The sequence below is a fragment of the Lissotriton vulgaris genome, chromosome 5 (assembly GCF_964263255.1).
Source record: "Lissotriton vulgaris chromosome 5, aLisVul1.2, whole genome shotgun sequence".
Lineage (NCBI taxonomy): Eukaryota > Metazoa > Chordata > Amphibia > Caudata > Salamandridae > Lissotriton > Lissotriton vulgaris.
In genome coordinates, this window is record NC_141693.1 from 1,991,704,857 (window position 1) to 1,991,729,950 (window position 25,094).

Here is a 25,094-nt window from a genome sequence, read left to right on the forward strand (position 1 = left end):
AAAAATTACTATTCCCACTCCAGTGGATGCAACAGTAGGGAAAGCGTTGGATAGCAGGTAGGTAAAAATGACTATTTCCACTCCAATTAGTGTAACAGTAGGGAATGCGTTGGATAGTGTAGGGTGAAAAATTACTATTCCAACTCCAAAAGGTGCAACAGTAGGGAAAGCGTTGGATAGCGTAAAGGTAAAAATTACTATTCCCACTCCAGTGAGTGCAACAGTAGGGAAAGCGTTGGATAGCGTAAAGGTAAAAATTACTATTACCACTCAAGTGAATGCAACAGTAGGGAAAGCGTTGGATAGCGTGCGGGTAAAAATTACTATTCCCACTCCAGTGGGTGCAACAGTAGCGAAAGCGTTGGATAGCGGGTAGGTCAAAATGACTATTCCCACTCCAATTAGTGCAACAGTAGGGAATGCGTTGGATAGTGTAGGGGGTAAAATTACTATTCCCACTCCAGAGAGTGCAAAAGTAGGGAAAGCTTTGGATAGCGTAGGGGGGGAAATTACTATTCCAACTCCAAAGGGTGCAACAGTAGAGAAAGCTTTGGATAGCGTAGGGGGAAAAATTACTATTCCAACTCCAAAGGGTGCAACAGTAGGGAAAGCGTTTAATAACATAGATTTTTATTTTAACATACTTCTAAATAACGTTTATATTTGAAATAATGTATAAATTATTTTTCAAATACATCAACATCAATTAAAAACAATTAATAATTAATAAAACCAATTACATTTGAATAATTTATTGACAATAAATTAACAACAAACACCAATAAATAATAATTATTAAATATTACTCACCAAATAATACATATTAAAGAATAAATGATTTATCATAACAATAAAATATTATTTAAATTTAAATCAATATTAAAAATTAAAATACATTATACAAAGTAATATTTTTAAATAAAAATGTTTAACAATTATTTAATTAATTTTTCTAGTTATTAAAAAATATTTACAAATTACAAATATTAATTGACAATTTAAAAAATAAATATCTATTAAAATAAATATTTACCAATTAATAATTATTTAATACATTAATTATCCATAACTAAAGATTTATAAATAATTAAATATTTACAATTAAATTACTTTCCACCCAATACCCCTATAAACCCACAACACGCTCAGGTACTAAAACATAACATTTAATTAAAATTAACTTTAATTACCAATTAAATAATTAATTTATCAATTAAAATAATTAATTGTCAATTAATAATTAATTACAAAATAAATTATACATTAATAAATATTTTATTAATTACAAATAAATTACTTCCCACCCTATTACCCTATAAACCCACAACCCGCTCCGGTACTAAAACATAACATTTAATTAAAATTAACATTAATAACCAATTATATAAATAATTTATCAATTAAAATAATTAATTGCCAATTAATAATTAATTACAAAATAAATTATACATAAAGAAATATGTTAATAATTACAATTAAATTACTTCCCACCCTATTCCCCTATAAACTCACAACCGCTCCGGTACTAAAACATATAATTTACTTATAAATAAATGTATTAATATATACAATTAATACACATATAATATAATTTATTTTAAATACTTAACTAAAACATATAACACATACATAATAAAAAACAAAAAAAGAATACAAATATCGATATTAGTGTCATCGAAATTAGTTACATCGATATATATGCTATCGATATTCCTAACTTCGATATGACTTACATCGATATAAAGAATATCGATATTACTTACCTTAGGGTCGATATTCTGTCTCGATATTTTGACTGTGTACCGCTCCTGGTGTAGGCCGAGATGGTGCAGGTTTCACTGCCCTGCCCGTGTCTGACCTGTAGTCAATCCGCACTGCCCCCACTTTTCCTTCCTGCCCTCAGCACAGTAAGTGCTGCTGGAGTAAGTGCTGCTGGAGTAAGTGCTGCTGGAGTAAGTGCTGCTGAAGTAAGTGCTGCTGGAGTAAGTGCTGCTGAAATGATTGCTGCTGGAGTAAGCTCAGATGCTGTCGGTGTCCTGACTTGCCCTTCTGCCCCTCTCTAGGCCCGTGATGCCTCTCCCTTCTTCACCTGCCCCTCTAGCCCCACCAGGCTTCCTCCTGTCCCTCTACCCCTCCATCCTCAGCATAAGTGCTGCTGCTGTGAGATGGGACAGTGCTGCAGGCCCCCCTGACCCCCCCCCCCCCCCCGCTCCTCACATCGGGCTTCTATGAGCTGTAGATGCCCCTCTCTCCTTCACCTGCCCCTCCATCCTCAGCATGAGCGCTGCTGCTGAAAGCTGAGATGCTGCTGCAGGCCTCCCTGGCCCCTCCCCTCCTCAGCAGCAGTCTCGCTGAGCTCAGAGCAGCCGGAGCTGTATTCCCAGGCACGGGCCCGCGATAGTGAATGCATTTGTTATAAAGCTGGTCCCCGGCCGCTCCCTGCCACCCCGCCTCGGCCATGGGGCCCCGGATAGGAGCAGCTCACGGTGGGGTGAGCAGCCCTGGGGGGCCCTCCTGGTGGGGGCCCCTCTGAAGGAGACCGGTGCCGAAGAATGCCTTTGTCGCGCCTGTGCTCGGAAGAGGGAGCGAGGCAACACAGCCACTGCGAGGACCCCCACTCCGGGAACCGTCCCTTTCCTCTGGACCCCCCCCCCCAACCCTTGCCCACGCGGAGGGACACCTGCCCACCCCGCTGGATGCCCTCTGCCCCCTCCCCGCGGAGCACATTCCAGAAATAACGCGACATTTTCGGGGGCACGGTGCCAGCGCCCGGGAGCAATTCTCTTGAAATGACATTTTATTGAGGGGACTGTGCCAGCCGCCCTTGATAAGGAGCCGGGCCGCCCTCGCCCAGTGCCCTCTGCCTGCCCCCGGAGCCTGCAGCTTTGTTGTCACCGCGGTCCTCCCAGTGCCATCCATGGGCAGGGGGGTCTCAGACAGACTCCCCACCCCCAGCCTTCTCCGGAAGCAATGACTTCACCCCTGGGGCGGGCAGCACCCCTCCCCCCTGCCAGGCGCACCCTATGACTGCGGGAGGCCGCGGGCTCTGAAGGGCGCCCCTAGACCCAACAGGAGTGGGAGGTCTCGGAGGGCCTATAGCGCTGAAGGGCACCCCTAAAACCAACCAGGCTGGGTGTTCCTGGAGGGATACATGGGCTTGGTACCCTGAGGGGCACCCCTTGGACCAACAAAACTGGGGTTCGTGGAGGGCTGGATGGGCAGAGAACCTTAAGGAGCAGCGCTCTACCCACCAGGACTGCGCGCTCGTGGAGGGCAGGACGGCGCCCCCTAAACCCACGACGGGCATCCAGGAGCCCCCAACCGCGAGGGACCCTCGCTGGAGCCCCATTCTATCCGGAGGCCCCCCGAAAGGATGACCGGGGGAGGATGATGCTCGAGACGCAGGTAGGTGTGCGTGGGCGGGAGCGCGGGGGAGGGGGTGGGCCCCCGAGTGGTGTGTGGCAACGCGTGTCTCGGAGTGGGCAGAGCGACTGCTGGAGCCGGTACAGAGCGGGCCGGGGGTGGCACAATCAGCGTGTATAGCGCGGGTCGCTGCACACTCAGGGGCCTGCCTCTCATTCTCAGGTCCGGCTCTGGGGCGGTGCGACCGGTGCCACCGCACCGGGTGCTAACATCAGGAGTCCCCGAGTTTGGACGTTTTCCCTAAAGCACCTGCTACCGCGTTCCTTGCCTCCAACAATTTCCAGGCAGCAGTGCAAACGTCAGGATACCTCCGGCGATTACGTTTTGTCTATTTGAGGTTTTGACTGATTATAAAATAGCACAGAAGGTAAACGTGCCTGCTGCAAGGAGCGTGTACCATATAGATCACAAAGTGCATATAATGTAGATAGGTCAGTGGGTTACTGCTTTTCTAAGAGTCCTCTTTTTGTTGCTTGCAGTTTATTAGTTAAAATGCTAATATAGAACTGTGAGTATTTAGCTTTGATCAGAGTATTGCATGCGCGCTGCAAAGTATAGATTAGAGCATAGATTGATGCAGCAAAAAGGGTTCATTTGGGTAGAAATCGATTCTTAGCATTAAAATGTTCAATTTTTAATTCTTAGCTTGTGCTTCTCCAGACCAATCACTTTTAAACTACACTGCCTACCAGTATGGATGGCATGTCACTCCTACACCCTGCAGGCCTCTGGCTTATGTAACATTTCCTATACACATGTATGATTGATTGTTTCTGTGTAATGTGTGTGTGAAGCAAAGTGCTCTGACACCCTACACTGGTATGAGTGGCGCTATATAATTAAATGCACCTGAAAGAGAGTGGTCATGGTGTCTTGAGGGGCACTGATAAAAGGTGGTGGAGGGGGGCACCACCTCCACCACGGATGGGGGGCGCCAACAAACATTGCCGCACTGGCTGCCACCAGCGCTAAAGTGGGCCTGCTCAGAGTGCATAGACCCTCCTTTGGGGGCATCACATGCGAAGTACACAGGGGTCTGCCTCTCATTTTCAGAGGGCATAGACCCTCCTAGGGCGCATCAGAGGCGGAGGACCTAGGGGTCTGCCTCTCATTCTCAGGGTACGTAGACACTCCTAGGACGCATCAGAGTCAGAGGACCTGGGGGTCTGTCTCTCATTCTCAGGGTGTGTAGACCTCCTAGGACGCATCAGAGGTGGAGGACCTAGGGGTCTGTCTCTCATTCTCAGGGTACGTAGAACCTCCTAGGACACATCGCAGGCCAAGGACACAGGGGCCTGCTTTTCATTCTCAGGGTACGTAGACCCTCCTAGGACGCATCAGAGGCGGAGGACCTAGGGGTCTGCCTCTCATTCTCAGGGTACGTAGACACTCCTAGGACGCATCAGAGTCAGAGGACCTGGGGGTCTGTCTCTCATTCTCAGGGTGTGTAGACCTCCTAGGACGCATCAGAGGCGGAGGACCTGGGGGTCTGTCTCTCATTCTCAGGGTGTGTAGACCTCCTAGGACGCATCAGAGGCGGAGGACCTAGGGGTCTGCCTCTCATTCTCAGGGTGTTTAGACCCTCCTAGGACGCATCAGAGGTGAAGGACCTAGGGGTCTGTCTCTCATTCTCAGGGTGTTTAGACCCTCCTAGGACACATCAGAGGCAGAGGACCTAGGGGTCTGCCTCTCATTCTCAGGGAGGGTAGACCCTCCTAGGGTGCATCAGAGGCGGAGGACCTAGGGGTCTGCCTCCCATTCTCAGGGCGTGTAGACCCTCCTAGGACGCATCAGAGGTGAAGGACCTAGGGGTCTGTCTCTCATTCTCAGGGTATGTAGGTCTTCCTAGGATGCATCAGAGGCGAAGTACCTAGGGGTCTGCCTCTCATTCTCAGGGTGTTTAGACCCTCCTAGGACGCATCAGAGGCGGAGGACCTAGGGATCTGTCTCTCATTCTCAGGGTATGTAGACCCTCCCAGGGCGCATCAGAGGTGGAGGACCTAGGGGTCTGCCTCTCATTCTCAGGGAGTTTAGACCCTCCTAGGACGCATCAGAGGCAGAGGACCTAGGGGTCTGCCTCTCATTCTCAGGGCGTGTAGACCCTCCTAGGACGCATCAGAGGTGAAGGACCTAGGGGTCTGCCTCTCATTCTCAGGGCGTGTAGACCCTCCTAGGACGCATCAGAGGCGGAGGACCTAGGGGTCTGCCTCTCATTCTCATTACATATAAAGGTGCTCCATAGTTCAGTGATGGCTGTCTTGCATTTCAGTAGCAGATGCGCTGTGGTTTACCAGTAGTTGCACTGCATTATAGGTAGAAGTGTGCCACAGTTCAGTGATGGGTGCCTTGCATGTTTGTAGCAGATGTGCTGTGGTTTAGTAGTAGTTGCACTTCATTATAGGTAGAGGTGCGCCACAGCTCTGTGATGGCTGTCTTGCATGTTTGTAGCAGATGTGCTGTGGTTTAGTAGTAGTTGCTCTGCATTATATATAGAGGTGCCCCATGGATCAGTGATGGCTGTCTTGCATTTCTGTAGCAGATGTGCTGTGGTTTAGTAGTAGTTGCACTGCATTATATGTAGTGGTGCGCCACAGTTCAGTGATGGCTGTCTTCCATGTTTGTAGCAGTTGTGCTGTGGTTTAGTGGTAGTTGCACTGCATTATAAATAGAGGTGCCTCATTGTTCAGTGATGGTTGCATTGCATTTCTGGAGCAGATGCGCTGTGGTTTAGTAGTAGTTGCACTGCATTATATGTAGAGGTGCGCCACAGTTCAGTGATGGTTGTCTTGCTTTTCAGTAGCAGATGCTCTGTTGATAAGTAATACCTGCACTGCTTTGTAGGTAACGATGCACCACATTTCATGGATTTTTGTCTTGCATTTCTGGAGCAGATATGCTGTGGTTTAGTAGTAGTTGCACTGCATTATATGTAGTGGAGCGCCACAGTTCACTGATGTTTGTCTTGCATTTCTGTAGCAGATGTGCTGTGGTTTAGTAGTAGTTGCACTGCATTATATGTAGAGGTTCACCGTTATTTAGCTCACTGCACCATCCCAGTATAAGAATTGGCTTGGTAGTTAGGTCTGCCCTGTTCCCATGATGCACTGGGCCAGGGACAGACTAATTTGCATGTAGCCAGGTTCTGAGCTGGGATGGTGCAGTGAGCTAAAAAACGGTGATAGATCAAGCCCTGATCTGTTGACTGGGTATGAGTGTTCTGTTTAATTCAGATACTCTGTCCATCACCACCCCCTTTTCTGAATCGTTTTGTCCACCATAAGCGTGGAAGGGTATACTCAGATGTGAGTCCCTTGCTCATTGCACCATCAGGATTCAAGCAAGCTGGGCCGAAGACGGCTGTAATGCCAGAAACTGGTCCCCGTAAGCTTGTTTCCTTCCCAGTATAAGAATTGGCTTGGTAGTTTGGTCTGCCCTGTTCCCATGATGCACTGGGCCAGAGACAGACTAATTTGCATGTAGCCAGGTTCTGAGCTGGGATGGTGCAGTGAGCTAAAAAACGGTGATGGATCAAGCCCTGATCTGTTGACTGGGTATGAGTGTTCTGTTTAATTCAGATACTCTGTCCATCACCACCCCCTTTTCTGAGTGGTTTAGTAGTAGTCACACTGCATTGTATGTAGAGGTGCGCCACAGTTCAGTGATGGTTGTCTTGCATTTCTGGAGCAGATGCGCTGTGGTTTAGTAGTAGTTGCACTGCATTTTATGTAGAGGTGGGCCACAGTTCAGGAATGGCTGCATTGCATTTCTGGAGCAGATGCACTGTGGTTTAGTAGTAGTCACACTGCATTGTATGTAGAGGTGGGCCACAGTTCAGGAATGGCTGCATTGCATTTCTGGAGCAGATGCACTGTGGTTTAGTAGTAGTCACACTGCATTGTATGTAGAGGTGGGCCACAGTTCAGGGATGGTTGTCTTGCATTTCTGGAGCAGATGCACTGTGGTTTAGTAGTAGTCACACTACATTGTATGTAGAGGTGGGCCACAGTTCAGGGATGGCTGCATTGCATTTCTGGAGCAGATGCACTGTGGTTTAGTAGTAGTCACACTGCATTGTATGTAGAGGTGGGCCACAGTTCAGGGATGGTTGCATTGCATTTCTGGAGCAGATGCGCTGTGGTTTAGTAGTAGTCACACTGCATTATATGTGGAGGTGCGCCACAGTTCAGTGATGGTTGCATTGCATTTCTGGAGCAGATGCGCTGTGGTTTAGTAGTAGTCACACTGCATTATATGTGGAGGTGCGCCACAGTTCAGTGATGATTGCATTGCATTTCTGGAGCAGATGCGCTGTGGTTTAGTAGTGCGGGACCCTAGCGGCGCAGCGGGACTGCAAGTCCCAGGTATCCCAGCGGCTGCTGAGACGCCGCACCTGGGACTCTTCCCGGCTGGCCGCGCCTCTCCCCTGTGTTGAAAACCGCGCCTCGCGGCCCCCTCTCCGCGGGTGCCGCTCGAAGGCTCAGAAGCACCAGAGGATTCCGAACAACACAGGAGGCTCCAGTTCGGATTTCTCTGTCCAGAAGAGGGACGTGGACGGACCCTAACGGCGCAGCGGGACTGCGAGTCCCAGGTATCCCAGCGGCTGCTGACACGCCGCACCTGGGACTCTTCCCGGCTGGCCGCGCCTCTCCCCTGTGTTGAAAACCACGCCTCGCGGCCCCCGCTCCGCGGGTGCCGCTCGAAGGCTCAGAAGCACCAGAGGATTCCGAACATCACAGGAGGCTCCAGTGGGGATTTCTCTGAACAGAAGAGGGACGTGGACGGACCCTAACGGCACAGCGGGACTGCGAGTCCCAGGTATCCCAGCGGCTGCTGAGACGCCGCACCTGGGACTCTTCCCGGCTGGCCACGCCTCCCAGCTCGATTCAACCATATTTCCACCCCCATACACGCGCATCGCGGGACGCGCGCGGGCGTCCGCCGGGCGAAGACCGGGCAAAGAGCGGGCCGTTCTAGGCCGTTAGAGGCCGGCAGAGACCGGACCGGGCCACCCCTCTGACGCCTCCTGCCCCACAGCCCCTTTCCGCTGAACCCCATAATGGCGACCAGGGTTTCAAGGAGTAAATCCGCTCAACAGTCTTCAAGTACACTGGAAAAATTCTTCCCAAAGGCGAGTGCTCTAGCCAACAAATGTCAGTCAGTCACAGAATCACACCTGGAGCTGAGACCTGAAAGCGTGACATTGGACCCCGGGGATACTTTTTCTACTGATGTTAGTACGCCTATACTACTGGATGCCACCCATATGTTACTAATGGACAGTATCGATCAGACCATTGAGTCGGTTCTCCAGCAGCTAAGAACTCCATCAATCCCCCAGAGGGATAGTGACTCCCCTCGGCCATCCGGGAGCTCTGACAACTCTTCTATTCCGGTCAACACGGGAATAGAGTTGCAGGAAGTGAGTCAGGTTGTCCTGCTTACAGAGCCAGCAACTAGTGGAGTGGAACAACCGCCAAAAAGGAAAAGGTCGAGGAAACCAAAGAAGGCAAAAAGGGCTAAAGTTGATTCAATTGAGTTAAATCTGGATATCAGCACAGACACCTCGGCCTCCCCTGAACTCAGTTCACCAGGGGCTAGGTCGGACCACATAGGCTCCCCAGTAGCCACGGCCTTACCATCGCACTCGGGTCCATTTATTTTCGGTGGGGTAACTTCCAATAGCACTGACATGATAATCAACTCACTCACACACACTTTTAAGAACTTGCTGAGTCCTATCTCGAACAAATTGGATGCTATAGAGGCTAGACTCAAGGCTTTGGAAAATATTCACAAAAGGAACAGCCATGGGTCAGCCACAAATGCTCTCTTAGTCCCCCGGGACCCATCTGGGAACAGACCGTCGTCTGCTGCACTGACCCAGGACCTAAATCTGGTCCCTCGCAGCACAAACGGTGCGCTTGCCCCTCAAACGCACCCTTTGCCACCCCCAACGCCTAGGCCCCCTGTTCCGGCCCCCAGAAGATCTAAGCCACTTCCTGCTCCTCAGTCGAGGGGAGTTGAGAATTCTACTAATGGTCCCACTGGCAACACTAATACCCCCCATGATAGGCGGAGGGTGGTTAATCTGCCCCCAGAAGCAGTACCATACACGGCAATCATGGTGGGAGTACCGGAGCTAACTGGTGACACAAGGGAGCCCCAGGACTCTCTACGCAACAAGGTCATAAGTTGGCTCAGTATTAACAGGCCTCTGCCCCCAAATCTGAAAGGTGAGGTTCTGATGGTCAGGAGGATCCCATGGATTGGCCATACCCCAAAGAACAGGGCAGGGGATTGCATTATTGTCAGTTTCAAAAGCCCACATGTCGCCAACTACATCTGCAACTGGCTCGTAAGGCCTGATAAGTCCAACATTGAACTAGTACCCCTCTCACACTTCTACCCAAATGTTTGCAATACAGAGGTGGGGAGGGAGAAGGGGTGGACTAGAGTAGGCTTTGCCGTAGACGGCTCACGTTATAGACCAAAGCATTACCTACCACCTGTACCGGTCAATATCACACACTACAATAGATTTTCATGCCTAGACCAAGTTGACTGACCACAAACTGGGGAGACTTTCCTCGGCCCTGGAAAGCTGGTGGGTGAGGTGCAAAGTTGGGTGGGATTGAGTGCTGCCCCTGTAACTGAGTGTGGCCCACAGGATACCGTCAAAGAACGAATGGCTACTCAGGATGATACTCTGGGCCAGCAGGGGTCATCACCTAACACTGGGTATGATCACAGCTTACAGACTATGGAGGTGGAGGTGGATGGTCCACCCATCACCATGGTCTGTAATACTGTTCCGTCAGACTCATATCCCCCCACAGTCACTGCACCACCTCCTATTGGAGGTCAAGGTGCACTACCGCAAGATCCAGGGTTGAGAATTCTCTCCTGGAATGTGGCAGGAATCGCAAACAAGGTAGGCACACCGGAGTGGGATCACCTATTAGGTACCAGCGATATCCTCCTTCTTCAGGAAACATGGGCGAGGGAACCCCAAATCAGGAGAGGGTTCGAAATATTTGAAATCCCTGCTAAATGGAGTGGGAGGGGGAGGCCGTCAGGAGGCTTGGCAATCTGGATAGCGAGTCACACTGGGTGCCAGGCGGAACAGGTGCATACGTTCTCGCAGGACATCCAGTGTGTATTGCTCACATGGCCTGTCAAACCATCGTGGGCCATTGTCAATGTCTACTCGCGACCAGTTGCTGCGCCAAATGAGTCACCCACCTTAAATGATTTGTCCTCCTTCCTGGGTCAACTGCCAGGAGACTTTAAGGTAGTGCTGGGAGGAGACTTCAACTGTCACTTTGAACCCTTGGAAGGCCTACTGGAGGGTGCCCTCACTGCTGAGGATGACTATTGGGGGGTACCACCCTCGTCCTCACCCCACCCTAAAGTCTGGTCCCCTCTAGCAATACAACTCATGTCCCTCACCTTGAACTTCGCACTGAGGGCTTGTAATGGCCGTACCCCTTCCGACACCCCCTCGGTGTGTACTTTCAATAGAAGGGGCCATGAGTCGAGGCTAGATTACATCATGGTAGATATTACAATTTGGTCAAAAGTCCTTGACTTTAGGGTAATAAATAGGTCAGATAGTGACCACAATGCCCTCTGCTTAAACATCCAGCAGCCCCTGCCCCCAGTGGGCCTGCCCGTAGAAGATGGTGGAGAAGACATGGGAGAGTTGCTCCTTACAACAAATAGGCGTCGGGTCAAGTGGGGAAAGCTCCTGAGCTCAGAAGATGCTATCAATAAGTTATATGGGTTGGCACTCCCAAGGTTCATGGAGGTGGATGTGCTTTTAAATGAACCACGAACCCCAGAATATAACGAGAAACTGGGTAGCATACACCAGGAACTAGTGAGGGATCTGGCGGAGGTATTTCACCCGGTGGTGCCAATCCGAAAGAAAAAGACCCATGTTCCCACCTGGTACACCTCCTCCTGTAGGGCAGCCAAATCTGAGCTTATTGCCGCAATTAAGGAGGGGTCAAATAAGGCCCAGGTACGTGACCTCAGGAAGGAGTATAAATCAGTGATGGCAAACGCCAGGACCGAGTGGGACTGGAACCACTGGCAGGACCTTCATGATGCCCTAAAAGCCAGGGACTCCAGGAAATTCTGGGCCCTGGTAAACAATGGGATGGGGGAACTTAAGAAAGCAATTGAACCCAACATTGCCCCCGGGGTTTGGGAGGCTCACTTTGGGGCACTCTATCAAGACACTAATACTTGCCCAGATAGAGCCCTGTCAGTGCCCATAGGCTCTCAGGACTCAGCCCTGGAACTATCCCTAGGAGAGGTAGAGGCTGCGCTGGAGCACTTATCGTTGGGGAAGGCGCCGGGTCTGGATAAGCTACCCGGGGATCTCTTTAGGCATCATCCGGACATCTGGGGTCCGTACCTCCTTATTCTTTTTAATGCCATCTTAGGAGGTATGGCGATACCTGGGTCTTGGCTGGGGGCAGAGATTGTACCGATTCACAAGAAGGGGTCCACTCTGCTCCCGGCCAACTACAGGCCCATTAGCCTAATAGATGTACCCCAAAAGCTCTTTGCGCGCCTCATTCTAAACCATCTGCTGGATTGGGTGGAGGACAACGACATCATGAGCCCCCTCCAGGCTGGCTTCAGAAAGAACACGTCGACCATGGACCAGATCTTCCGCCTCCTCCTCCTCTATTGGAAGACGGTGACGTTAGAGGGGGGAAGACTGTACATGGTCTTCATGGATCTGAGGTCAGCCTTCGATCTAGTCCCTCGAAGGAAATTATGGGAGGTTTTGGAAAAGCTAGGAGTACCCCCTCAGCTACTCAGCATTATCATCAGGTTGCATGAGAACAACTATGCACAAATGAGGTGCGGGAGGGATGGCAAGCTTTCGTCCAGATTTCCAGTCCTTAGAGGAGTCAGACAGGGCTGTGTCCTGGCGCCGACCCTTTTCTGTCTTTTCATCAATAGCGTTATATTACATCTTGATAACGTCAAGGACAATGATGCCCCGCTCCTGGCAGGCAGGAGGGTCCCGGCAATAATGTTTGCTGACGATACCCTCCTGCTTTCCAAATCCCCTATGGGGATTCAGAGGATCGTGAACGGTTTTGGTCTTTTCTGTCGCCAACACGGGCTGGAGGTGAACACAGAAAAGAACAAGTTCATGATCTTCAATCCCCCCTCCAAAACCAGACCCAATCCCACACTGGGGGAAGTTAGTCTTGAGAGGGTCTCGGCCTTCATATATCTGGGGGTAACACTCCAGGAAAACCTCTCATGGGACAGCCAGATAGCTAGATCCAGGGTAAAACTGTCTCAGCTACCGGGTGCAATGCTGAAGGTGGCTAATAAGTCCACCTTTAAGCCTGTAAGCCCGGCCCTGGAAACATATAGGTCCCAAGCCAAGGCAGCAGCCATGTATGGTAGCGAGTTATGGGGACACAAAGCAGGGAAGGCTTTGGCAGGAGTGGAAAACAGTTTCTTAAGACGCCTACTTGGTCTCCCGAAAGGCACGCCACTCCTGCCCCTAAGACTAGATTTGGGTCTTCCCTCCATTGCTGACGATCTTCTGTCCAAACCCGTGAAGTTCTGGCACCGGATATGGACTAATGATGAACTGTACCACTACAGACAGGACCTCATTCATGTAATGAGCTTGAATGGCAACAACAAAATTCCCTGGCTGGCTTTTATTAAGACGGAATTGCTCAGTTTGAACTTGCCAGACTTATGGGATGATCCAGCCCAAGGCTGTCAAAGGATTACCCGCAAAACCCTGGCCCAGATGTATAAGAATAAGAACTTGTCTCATATGGAAAATGCTTATAATAGTGGCACCCTGACGGCACGTTTTATGGAATCCAAAAATTCTTATGTTTTCGAACCTTTTATGGATTTTATCTTCCCTGTCCTGGCGAGGAAATTGTTTGTGCAATGGAGGTTCGGCACACTCCCCACTAAAACATTTACCTGCAAATGGTCAATAGGGGGTGACAAACTCTGCCCTTACTGCAATGCCCATGATGAAGATGACCTACATATAATGTTTGTATGCCATGCTTACCATAGACCCAGGAAGCACTGGATAGCACCGCTTTGCCGGAACCTGGGCTTCAGGAAGTACTTACAGGCTTACAGGGTCATGAAAACCAGTACATTGGGCCACATTGTGTTTGCTGTTTCAAAATTCTTAATGGCAACGTGGATAATTAGGAAGAAAATGTCCTCCGGAACTGGTACTGCCTTGCACCCCCTATCCCTCGCTGGTCCAGTATAGAGTTTTTATATGTATCTAATACTGTATTTTAAATGTATGTATTTGTATTTTACTGCATCTTTTATGGCCTATATGGCCGAAATAAAGAATTTTTGGAATTGGAATTGGTTTAGTAGTAGTCACACTGCATTATATGTAGAGGTGGGTCACAGTTTAGGGATGGTTGCATTGCATCTTTGTAGCTGGTGCCTTGAATAGAATAGAATGTCTTGCGTTGTTGTTGCAGATGTGCTGTGGTTTAGTAGTACTTGCCCTGTATCAGGTAGAGGTGCGCCACAGGTACGTGATGTACGTCTTGCACTTTAATAGTGAGTCCACTGCCTTTTATTTGAGATGTCCTGCATCTTATTAGAGAGTGTGCCTTGCAGCACTAGCAGTGGCTCAGCTTTAGTAGGTTACACTGCATTTTGCAAGTGGGGGAGCTGTTTTCAGCTGCGTGTGTTATAAAATAGGTCATCCTATACAATACTGAAGTGTGCGTTGCGGTGCGTTGTACGGTGCGTTATGCTATGCACCAGTGGATTGTATTTTAGGAGCAGGTGTAAGATATTTATTAGCGGTTATGTTACTTCAGCAATGGGTGTGATGTTGTGTAACAGGAGGTGCAGTTATTTCCATGGCAGACATCTGTATTTTGGTCACGGTGTGAGTTTTATGGAGAAGGTGTGTTGTATCAAGCCAGGTGTTGCTAAAGGTACTCCTGCACTGCAGTGGTGTGTGCGCTCCACTACTGTGAGAGTTTTGTTATGTAAATTGGGTGTATTGATCAGAAGTGTCCTAAAGTGTTGAAGTTTGGGGAAAACATCCATTAGAAAACAGTCATTACAATGCATTACCTTCACAACACAGTCATTACAATGCAACTGCCTTTACATCACATGCCATTACAATGCATGTCACTACAATGCATGTCCCTACCATACATGCCTTTACAATGCATACCATTACACACCCTTATAAGGAATGGAGATTGTGTAGTTTTAGGGTGGGTATGGGTTATGGGGTACATGGGATTTGTAATTTTGTACCCCTACACTATCCAACACTTACCCTACTGTTGCCCTAAAAGTATTATATGTTGTAATGGCAGATTAGATCAGATCATGGTAATTTTATTGCTTGATTATTTAAAATCTTTACAAAAAATAAAACACAATTAAGAACATTTCAGATTAAGATAACTCATTAAAAATGCTTTTTAGATAACAGTAAGTCTTTAAAATTATACACACACATTGTGAGAGCTATTTTGAATAAAACAAATTCGTAAGTTTAAAAAGATTGGCCAGGAATACAGTCAGTATGAGGATTAATATTATCTCATTCTAATTTTTTCCATGCAATTGTTAAAAATTTTGTAAAAGCAGAATTAATAGATACATCATCTGGGGAAAGACACTGAAGCAATACTTGTCTACAAACCCTTTTCGCTCTTTCATTAAATAGCCTTTTTAGTAAAGTTAGTCTTTCATTTTTTTAGTTTTGGACAGAGGCACAGAAGATGTATATGTTGTATTGGTGTGCGTTGTAATGGTATGCATTGCTATGGAATGCGTTGTAATGGTAGTTTTATAAAATGCGTTGTAATGGCATGCGATGTGAAATCATGCGATGTAATTGTAGTTGCGATGTAAAAACTGTGTGGTAAAAGCATGCATTGTAATTGTTTGCGTTGTAACGTCATATATTCAAGTTTGGGGGCAGATATGGTCTGTCAATCCCTATCTTGACTTCCCCTTTCCATAAAGTCACTGTAATGAACAAGCCCAAGTTTGACAACCTCCGTTCTGCACTGCGTTCCAGGATCTCACCTCTGCCTTTAATGCCTGGTGCTCCAGGCAGTTTGTGGAACACCACACCGTGCGACTGTGAGAGTGAAGAGGACAGAGCGGTCAGGACAGTGTAGATGTTCAGCCATATGCTGAGCCGTGTTCAGGAACCTGGCCGCCACAGGGGCGTAGCTGTCGTTGGTGCAGTGGCTAAAGTGACTTTTTATTCAATGGCTTTCCTTCCTCTTTTTGTGTGAGTCCCTCCCCTGGAGCATAGCATCCTTACTCCCATTTTGATTAATGACTTGTATCCTTCCACTGCTCATGTCATGTAACTACTTTTTTCTTTTTCTTTGAGGTCACATGAAAGTGCATGTTACGCAGTGTTTAATTTGAGCCAGTGGTTCCCGGTGCTTAACACTGGAACTCAATTGGTTTCTGGTGCTCGACAACAGCACTTGATTGCGAACACTGCACTTAGGACCATCTGTCACATTGTGGCGCTGCTCATCTGATTTAGAGATGAGCAGAACAACGATTGTTTATGATTACAATATACATAAAACAAAAATACTTATACCTGCCTCCCCAGCCTTTCCTTTAGCTTTGGGGACCTGGAATAATCTGAACTGTCGCATCTGCAGGCGAAAGAAATGGTTAGGAGCTGTTTTGACAGCTATGACGAGGGCCATGGGTGGTGCAAGCTGCAGTGGCCTCCTGGTCAGAGCCCTGGCACTTAATATTTTACAAATTAAGCACTGAAGTTTTGTCTACAAATTAAGCACTGAAGTTTTGTCTTTCTCTGTCGCTACATGTGCTGCTTCCATCTCGTATTCTCACGCCACAACAAGTTTAGTTTGGCTCTCTGTCAGCTCACCCGCAAAAGCATATAGTTGCAATGGGGCAGGCGGAATTAAAGAGAAGACTTTATCGATTTTTTCTGCCTTGCATGAAAGTCAAAGCCTTGGCACCCAAGGGCAGCATTTATGGTGCTGGGGAGGGTCAGGCTGCTGCACTCATTCAGCCAATGCTTGAGGCAGAAGGTGTACTTAGAGTGACTGGAAAGATGTCTCCAATTCTTGAGGCCCATCCATCTCCTATTCAGGACGCTGCAGAGCATCACATGTCCGGAGCATTTGTTCCAGTTCTCAATCATGAAAGCAAAAAACAAGCATATTCTTTTAAAATCTGACATTTCTTCAGACAGCTGTCATTATTTTGTAAATGCTTGTAAAGAGACCTCTCACTTATGTGAAAGGTGGAAACCCTGCAACAGATGTTTACAATTCTGTTCAGAGCTCCATGTGTCAAATAAACCTGCCCATTTATAAAGATTGAAAATATTGAACTCAATTTTCTGTTTCAATATACTTTAGGATATATGTTTGCTTTTCATCCAGGACTTAGAATGTTATTTCTTTTTAAATGCTTTACAAACAAGCATTGGGAAAGTCAATGACTTTATAAATGTGCCAGTGCTTGTTTGGTTTTGGGTCTACTGTATTTCAACATTGGTTGCATTCTATTTTAGTTAAATGCATGCTCTTTTTTAGTAAAAGGTGGACTGCATTCCAGCAGGAAATCCCCTATATTGCAGAATAGTCTGGTTCCTATTTTAGTAAAGGTCCCATTGTATTTATATATTGTGTGTGCTCCATTTAAGATTAGTGTGTTCTGTGTTTTATTAGTTGTTGCATTGGAGTAGGTGGGCGAGCCACTGAAAGCTCAAACCTGGCTTGAGCCTAAAGCTTGGCTCTGGTTCAGCTCGAAGTCCCATTTGAACCTAGAGCCGATGACGAGCCGCGCTTTCATGTTGCTTCTGCTTTCCACCCTCGCTCTTCCCAGGATGTGGCCTTATGGCCAGAGCTGCCATCTTAGGAACTGGGGAACCAGGTTCCAGTCTCTGCGTCGGCTCAACATCCTGTGATTCTGAGCAAACCACTTAATCTCTCCTTACCTGACAAAACATGAATGTGCCCTTGTTTAATGTAACTGATGCTCATGTAAAGCGCTTCAATACCTTTGGGAGAGTTGGTGCTATATATAAAAACTCAGAAAAATGCACAAGGAGGTAAAAACAAAGCATTCACAAAAACGAAAAACGATACAAAGTGGAACGAGAAAACATGGATAAATTGTGGCTTCCCCATTTAAATTGTTTGATATCCGGCAAATCTTTTCTGTCACCAAAATTACGTTTTCTTCATAGATACATATGAAAGTATGTTCAAATACAAGAGTTCAGAATACCAGCTGTACAAAGCATATTGCGCTTGATTTATTAGACTATAATGTTGTATTACAAGAATCTGAGCCAGATACAGGGTTCACGTGACGGCTGTCTTGCCTCTTAGTTCAGTGATGGCGCTGCCCCCAGGGTGGGGCTGGGGCAAGAATGGTCCTAGGTTCATGTTTAAAACTGTCACTTTTAATACGTACTTCTCAGTGCAGAGCTATCAAGTGACATCTTAATGTCAAAGTGTCCACATGTTAAAGAAATAAACTTTTTTTTAAATTTCAAGATGCCTTATCATATTTTACATGGTGTTTGTTGTAAGATTTACAAGACAAACATTTTCAGGGCTCGGATTGGCAAGTGCGCGGGCTCGAATAACCAAGCCAGATCCTTGGCTCACCTCTGGCGCGGCCATCCCTGTGAATTTCTTGGCTCGCCCACCTCTATATTGAAGTTTGCATAAAGTGTGCGCTGTGACAGTGACTAGTACGCTGCGTTACAGTAATGTTTGCGTTCTATTTTAGAAGTTGTCGTGCTTTCTTCAGTTGACATGTGTTTCTTGTGTTAGTGGAGTGAGTGCGCGTTTTGTATTTATTTTTATTTATTAAGTTTTATATAGCGCGAACAAGATCCCGAACGATATCAGAGCGCTTTACAAAAAGGATGGAAGGAGGGTATTAAATCAGAATTTACTTTTATTGTGTCTGTGCTGCCCTGTAAGACAGGGCGTGCTGTATATTATTCTGGGCTTGCATTGTTGTTACATTCAATGTTATAGAAATTGTTAGGTGTGCAGTAGCTAAACAAAAGGTTATTATACTTTAATACAGGCATGTCGCAGTGCAGTATTTTAGTATCAGGCATGCTCTATTTTGATGGAGTTTGTGACTTTTGGCTACGTATGCACTATAGAAATGCCATATAAATACATACTTACATACATAATACATGCATACATACAAATGAAACTTGTAGATATTATTGATGCCACAGCTTACACGCATGTATGAGTCTGCAAAGTGTGGAAAAAAATTGTTATTCAAAAATTTTATTTTTTATCTTTTTTTTTATAAATCTATCTACAAAGAATGCTCAGACTATGACATACTTATTCCATGCATACTGCTGTAAGTGGCCTCTGCCCTGATGAACCAGCAAGTGTTTCATTCTTTCACACCCCTTCCTCATGTGCCCCCATGGGCAAGTTCTGTTACCAAACATTAAACTGCACAACTACATGTAGCAAAGAAGACGTATTGCTGCTTTGTGAATTTAGCTCTACACCTGACCCCGCTTCCAAACCCATTTTAACAACTATTTTTCTTTCAGCAGTTTAGTTAATGTCACATGACAGCCTTCTTCAAGACCATTAGATTCAATATTCCTTTTTCAGGACCAATATATTCAATATTCCTAGATTCAATATTCCTTTTTCAGGACCAATATATTCAATATTCCTAGATTCAATATTCCTTCTTCAGGACAAATATATTAAAAATTCCTAGATTCAATATTCCTTCTTCAGGACCAACAGATTCAATATTCTTTCTTCAGGACCAATAGACTCAATATTCCTTCTTCGGGACCAAAAGATTCAATATTCTTTCTTCAGGACCAATAGATTAAATATTTATCTATTTTATCAGTGGAGCATTATTCCACACAAAGAATTTCATGACAATAGTAGAAGGCATATCATGGCTTTAAAGCGTTTAATGCGGGATCTGTGTAACATCTGTACAATATCAGTATACAGGAGATAGGGCATGAAGGTAATAAAAGAGCGTGTATGGGCAACACTGCCCTCCTCAGGTCATTATGGGTACAGTCATCTACTGTTTATTTAATACATCAGAGTGTTGGGAGCTCCATTCAAGACAATGAGGTGGCTAACCTCAGAGGGTGGAATGCTTAAATAGCATTATAGCCCTTCTGCTTCTGGCTATACTGATTGTTAACCCCTTCGATGCTCATGACGGAACGGTTCCGTCATGAGCATCGGTTGAGCTGTGCTCATGACGGAACCGTTCCGTCATGACCACCCACATTTTCATAAGGGCTCAGCACCGGCGGTAAATCTTACCCGCACGGATGTGGTTAAAGGACCTCTGCCTCGTTATAGAAGCCTACCAGCAGCTCGGGCTATAACTTGGATTCAGGGCCTTTAACAACCTGTCCAGCCCGCTGTAGCGGACTATAATAGAGATTCCATCTCAGGTGAGTTCGCAGTTAGGGAATGCAGGCATTTACTCCTGTCACAACTGGCTTTTGCTCCAAGAAGAGGGCGGAGAAGGAATTATGACATGCCCTCTCAAGACCCACCTTTTCTCCTCTGAGACAGATTTGAGACTTAAAGGCAAGTATGCCCACCGAAGGAATACACTGCCCCTAGAGGGCCTGCGTGAGCCAGGTTGAAGTTTACTTCATGCTAGTGTCACTCTGATCATGCCCTTCTGGTTTAATGAATTATATAATCTTCCTTTGCGAAATGCTACATAATCGTGCTTTGTGGGCGCTTTATAACATTTTTTCTGCACATTCATTTATTTTTGTAAAAAATCTGTAAAATGGATGCTTCCTTTATAAGTTATCCAGTCTGTTTTATGGAAAAGTGCTCTTTCAGAGCATTTGATGGGAAACAACACTTAAAACGCAACTTTTACAACGCACTACCTTTACAACAAAACTTTTACAACGCAACATCCATTACAACGCATACCATTACAACGTAACTATTACAACGCATGTCACTACAACGCATACCACTACAACGCATGTCATTACAACACAGTCATTACAACGCATACCATTACAACGCATACCTACACTATCCAACACTTACCCAACTGTTGCACCCCCTGGAGTTAGAATAGTAATTTTTACCCCTACACTATCCAATACTTACCCTACTGTTGCACACCCTGGAGTTAGAATAGTAATTTTTACCCCTGCACTATCCAACACTTACCCTACTGCTGCACCCCCTGGAGTTAGAATAGTAATTTTTACCCCTACACTATCCAATACTTACCATACATGCAATGTAATGGTATGCGTTGTAATGGTATGCGTTGTAAATGTAGTATGCATTGTAGTGGAATGCATTGTAAAGGTAGTTTAAAAGAATTTGTTGTAATGGCATGCGTTGTAATGGAATGCGTTGTAATGGATGTTGTGGTGTAAAAAATGTGTTGTAAAGGTATGCGTTGTAAAAGTATGCGTTGTAACGACATACATTCCATTTGATTGTACAAAGATGACTGTTCACTATAGGTTCTTGAAATATTTGTACGGTTCGTAAAAAGTGAAATATCCGAGCAAAAAATGTGTGGGGCTGATGCTCCTCAGCAGTGAAGTGTGAACTGGGTCTTCATGGACAAACTTTTGCTGATCACACAATGGATGCTGAGAGGAAGGGACTTGAGGAGACGTCTCCTGTGCAGACCTGATTACATAGCAATGTATTTCATTGTGTCAGGAGGGCGTAGGGTCCTGGAGAGTGAGGGGCCTTATTTGGAGAGCTACCTTACCCTACACCAAGTGGAGGGGTTGTGGCCCTCAAAAAACCAAACCAAAAAAGAAAGGGTCATTCCAGAGGCCGTCGCCGATGTCCTAGGGTGTTTTCACACCATTAAATGGAGATCAGCTGCTAGGAGCTTCACACAGGCAAACTGGAAAGCCTCTGTGTGCAGTGGTTTCCACCTCGTTTTCTCTGCCACCATGTGATTTTGACTCCTCACTGGGTGATTGGTTGAAGGGGGCTGAGATCGAGTGACGTACAGTGGCACGGGGTGAGTAGGCAGGTCTGGCCATGGGGGGTGTGTTGTTGGTATAATGTTAGCAGGCAAGTCACAAGTTCTTGCGATGTTTCATTAAAAATGTCATGCAGTGCCTTGCATAGCACAAACATCTGTAAGAAAAAAAACATCCTCCAGCCAGGGAATGAGAAAACATGGCAGCTCAGGCATCTGGCACTGTCTAATGGCATAACAGCCTCATCAATCATAAACGGAGCAGGCTTGGCTGACCTATAAACAAGGCCACGAGCATTATGCGATTCTGCAGCTGCTATGTTTTCCACATAATTATGGATTTGTCACATTTGCCACATAATCAGTCATCTGCTTCTTAAGCTGCAAATTTAAGTGAAAAAAATGTTGTTTGTAGCTCAATTTGATGAAAGGTTACTAAAAATGCACCAACCTGTGTTTCCGTGCAGTGGAAGGCCCTTCTCAAAGGTTGACTGGTCACCTTCATGCTGCTTATTTCTGGACTTGGGTGTCAAAGTGGTACTAATGAGAGTAAACCTTTGCTCAAGCACAAACTTATGCTTCAAGATTTCCCAAATGCATGAGGACATTGTGGCCCTGGAGCCTGGCATGGCAGTCACCCGTTAGTTTCTGCACCGTCTTCTCATTCAGTGATAACATGGAAACGCACTTGCAAGTTTGCTGTGTATTTGCGTAGATCACTACCACATGCACTTTATCCCGCAGTGTCAATGTGTGGTCTTGAGATGGAAGGCCCGATTCACAAAACTATATACGCCTGTATGTTAACTTACAAGTAGAAACATACTTTTCTGTAAGTCTAAAATCACTTTTGGAATTCATAAAAATTGGTTGCAATCTTATAAAAACATTTATTCACACAAACTTTTTTTGTGAGTAAATCTTCTCTTAACGATAGACAGAGGGCGTTCTTGGTCGATAATGCCCTGGAAGTTTCTGCACACTCACAACCATATTTTTCGTGGGTATTCACAGATTTTTCACAGTTGTAGATTTACTCTAGTCAACATGAAGAGAAAACCCTTTTCCAGGGTTGGAAAGAAGCTCTGAAGAAATTGGTGGGGTGCAGAGGAAGGAATTTCTCCACAAGGAATATATATATATATATATATATATATATATATATATATATATATATTTTGGGGTGAACAAAAAAACATGCAATTTTGCACACATGTGAAGGCATTTTACTATGCAGGTTAGACGATGCATAATTTATTCTTGAGGAAATATTTCGGCATTTGTGCATATCGGAATTCACAGCTGTTTTCGCGTCGTGCATTAGGAAACCTTTCAGAATTACAAAAACTCAAAACGTTTGCCCTCCTCACCCACCGCGAGGTCAGAGCTTTGCACTTCTGAATTGTTTTGGTGGAGCGGGCCTGTGTCTTCCACGGTAGAGCAACCCTTTCTCGCACTTCCTGTTCGGAACGAACATCCAAATCCATTTCAGATTGGTGTTCAATCTCTGATTACCACTGGGTGGCGCCCTACCCCAGCTAAAGCAGCAGCAGGCGCAGGCTGCCGCCCGTGAAGGTGGGGCCAACGCGGGCGCCCGCCTTGCTTTGGTAATCTAAAACCTGCTGGACTGTGAAACCGAATAGCTCCTCTGAGCTTCTATCTGGATTGATTAGTCATGCTTCAAATTGTGCACACTCGGCACTTGACGTGGAAGGAGGGGGCGGGGGAGTGGGACTACGTCAGCAGCCGGGAAGATGGCTTAGCAAGTTAGGACATCTAGTGTTGCCTGCAGGAAAGCTGTCTTCGCCTTTCATCCTTACAAGGTCGATCAGTAGAGCACTCTGTGACTAATCATAGCATCTGTCATTTAAACTGCAAAATATGATTGTTATAATGTTTCAGGTGGCTATCACTTTTATATATGTGAGGTTTTTGAAAAGTTATCTTACAATTGTCCGTTCTCACATTCTTCATGAATCCCTCACTGACATTCAGTGCTGTGGTGTGCCGCACTCAAGAGACAACCACCTCACGGCACTGTAGCCTGCCTTCCCATCACACCTCATTCTACCCTGGTCCACATCCCTTCCCGTCCCCTCACATTTCATCCCTTCCCTCGCATCACCCCAGACCATTTGCATCAAATCCAAGCCCACCATCCTCTCATCCCATCAACCACTACCCTATTGACCCCAAACCCTCCCACCCTGTCGTTATCACATCCCGTCCCCTCGCACCCTATCCCACCCCATTCCTTTTCCTCCCCATCCCCGATCCCATCCCACCGTTCTCCCATCTCATTCCACCCCCTCACATCCCACCCAGTACACTCCAGTCCCCATTGCATCACCCCTCCCGGCCAGACCTATTCCCATCTCATCCCATTCTCACACGTCCCATCTCACTCACCCCATTCCCTTGTCACCCCACCCCACACTTACCTTACCAGCCCCTATTGCATCTAGCTCTGCCCCACTCACTGTATTCCCATCTCATCCCATTCTCACACGTCCCGTCTCACTCACCCCATTCTCTTCTCTTCTTACCCCTACACTTACTTAGTCCTCCACTATTGCATCTAACTTCACCCTACCTACCCTATTCCCATCTCATCCTATCAACGCTTTCCCTATATCATCCCATCTCACCAATGCCCTACCCCATTCCGTCTCATTTCTATCTCACTCCACCCCCTCACTCACATCTTAATCCCCACTGCATCTAAATTCACCAAATTCCACTCTATTCCCATCTCATTCCACCCATCCCCCATCCCAAGCTCAAAATGACGGCTCAAGTCAACGTAGTGTGCAACTCTTGCTTCCCCATCCTGCGCATGCTAACAAAGATCTTCAAATTGTTGTTGTAGAACACCAGACAGACTGGCTCGCAAGCACTCATTACAGGCAGGCTCGACTACAGCAACACTCGATGCCAGGATCTCCAAACAACTCCTGCACAGACTCCAGAGCATCCAGAACACCGCTGCAAGGCGCAGCCTCGACCTCCCACACCACACCCACATCACGCCGCACCTCAGGAAGCTTCACTGACTTCCCATTCACAAGGGCAGCCAATTCAAACTTCTCACACACATATATAGAGTCCTACACAACACAGGACCAGATTAAGTGTACAGCCGCATACACTTTCACCAACCCACCAGACACCTTCGCTCTGCCTCACACTCACGCATTCCCCGTATCCAAAAATTCAAAACTGGAGGTTGCTCATTCTCCTACATCACACCCACGACATGGGCCAACCGCCCTCAACACATCAGAGCCGCCTCCTCACTTCTGGAGTTGTGCAAGATGCTGAAGATCAGTCTCTTCATATAAGCACCTTGGGGACCACAAACCTACATGCCTGCCCAAGCGCCTGGTTCCCCTCCCACGTGATTAGTGCGCTATACACATCAACATAACACAAAATAAGATAACACAACTTCCCCATTTCATCCTACCCCCTAACCACGCCCTCTCCCATCCCCCTTTTCAATCCTACCCCATTCCACACCACCCTATTACCCTCTCATCCCACCCCCTGCTCCCATCCCATGGTCTGGATTCCCCACCAGCCCCATGTAGAAGCCGCCTCAGTGTTCCAGGGGGCGTGACCCCTGT

The 25,094-nt window shown here is 46.6% G+C and overlaps 1 protein-coding gene across 1 annotated transcript in view; it reads left to right on the forward strand.

Annotated features, from left to right (window-relative positions):
- Positions 1–3,263: 3,263 nt before the first annotated feature.
- Positions 3,264–25,094, forward strand: part of RALGDS (ral guanine nucleotide dissociation stimulator) — a 436,172-nt gene continuing 414,341 nt past the window's right edge. The window contains exon 1 of the mRNA XM_086924745.1: positions 3,264–3,405. Within this exon, the coding sequence (XP_086780871.1) occupies positions 3,388–3,405 (18 nt within the window). The 5' untranslated portion in view covers positions 3,264–3,387. The remainder of the gene's footprint in view (positions 3,406–25,094) is intronic.